The sequence below is a fragment of the Rhipicephalus microplus genome, chromosome 1, assembly GCF_043290135.1.
Source record: "Rhipicephalus microplus isolate Deutch F79 chromosome 1, USDA_Rmic, whole genome shotgun sequence".
NCBI classification, from domain to species: Eukaryota; Metazoa; Arthropoda; class Arachnida; order Ixodida; family Ixodidae; genus Rhipicephalus; species Rhipicephalus microplus.
The window spans coordinates 186755308-186756158 of record NC_134700.1 but is presented as its reverse complement, the minus strand read 5'-3'; the positions used below and the strand labels follow the sequence as shown (position 1 = coordinate 186756158).

Sequence of the window (851 nt, the reverse complement as noted above, 5' to 3'; positions counted from 1 at the left end):
GTGATGATGGGTGCAACGTTCTACGTTCAGAACGTACAGAAAGCAGTGAACCCAGATAATCGCGAGGGTGGAAGAGAAAACTAAGCACGGAAAATGAGCTGTTTTTGGTGCTAGTCCGACTGCGCCTCGGCCTGTTTGAAGATGATTTGGCTCACAGGTTCTGCATTGCCCAGTCAACTGTGTCCCGAATATGCACATCGTGGATTAACTTCCTGTATGCCAAACTAGGCCTGTTACCTCTGTGGGCTCCTAGAAGAATTGTAGATGCTACAATGCCAGCCGAGTTTAAGGAAAAGTATTCATCGACTCGAGTAATCCTGGACGCCACGGAAATACAGTGCGAGGTGCCATCATCCTTGTCCATACAGTCTACAACGTACTCCCCATACAAGTCGAGCAACACATTCAAGGGACTCATCGGCGTCCTGCCTAATGGCCTTGTCGCCTTTGTGTCAGAGCTTTTCACAGGATCCAGCTCAGACAGAGAGTGTGTGATTAGGAGTGGTTTTTTAGACTTGAAGTTGGACGACGAAGATGCTGTTATGGCAGATAAGGGCTTTCGCATCGAAGATCTCTTGGAAAAGAAGGGAGTGAAATTGAACCTGCCGCCGTTCCTGAAGGGTGGCACATTCTCATCTGAGAAAGTGAAATCTACAAAGGAGATTGCTGCTTTGCGGATACACGTGGAGCGGCGGATACAGCGGATAAAGGCATTCCACATTTTTGATAGACCCATACCGTTAACCTTGGCTCCACTGATTAACCAAATTTGGACTGTGACCGCAATCCTGACCAACTTCCAGTCTTCTCTCATGCAACAGTCAAGTGGCAAACAGCAACATGAGCCTTAG

The 851-nt window shown here is 47.9% G+C and overlaps 1 protein-coding gene across 1 annotated transcript; it reads left to right on the top strand.

Moving 5' to 3' along the window:
- Positions 1 to 272: 272 nt before the first annotated feature.
- Positions 273 to 851, top strand: LOC142766256 (uncharacterized). The gene has a single exon (XM_075867985.1). The coding sequence runs from the start codon at positions 273 to 275 to the stop codon at positions 849 to 851; it is 579 nt and encodes a 192-aa protein (XP_075724100.1).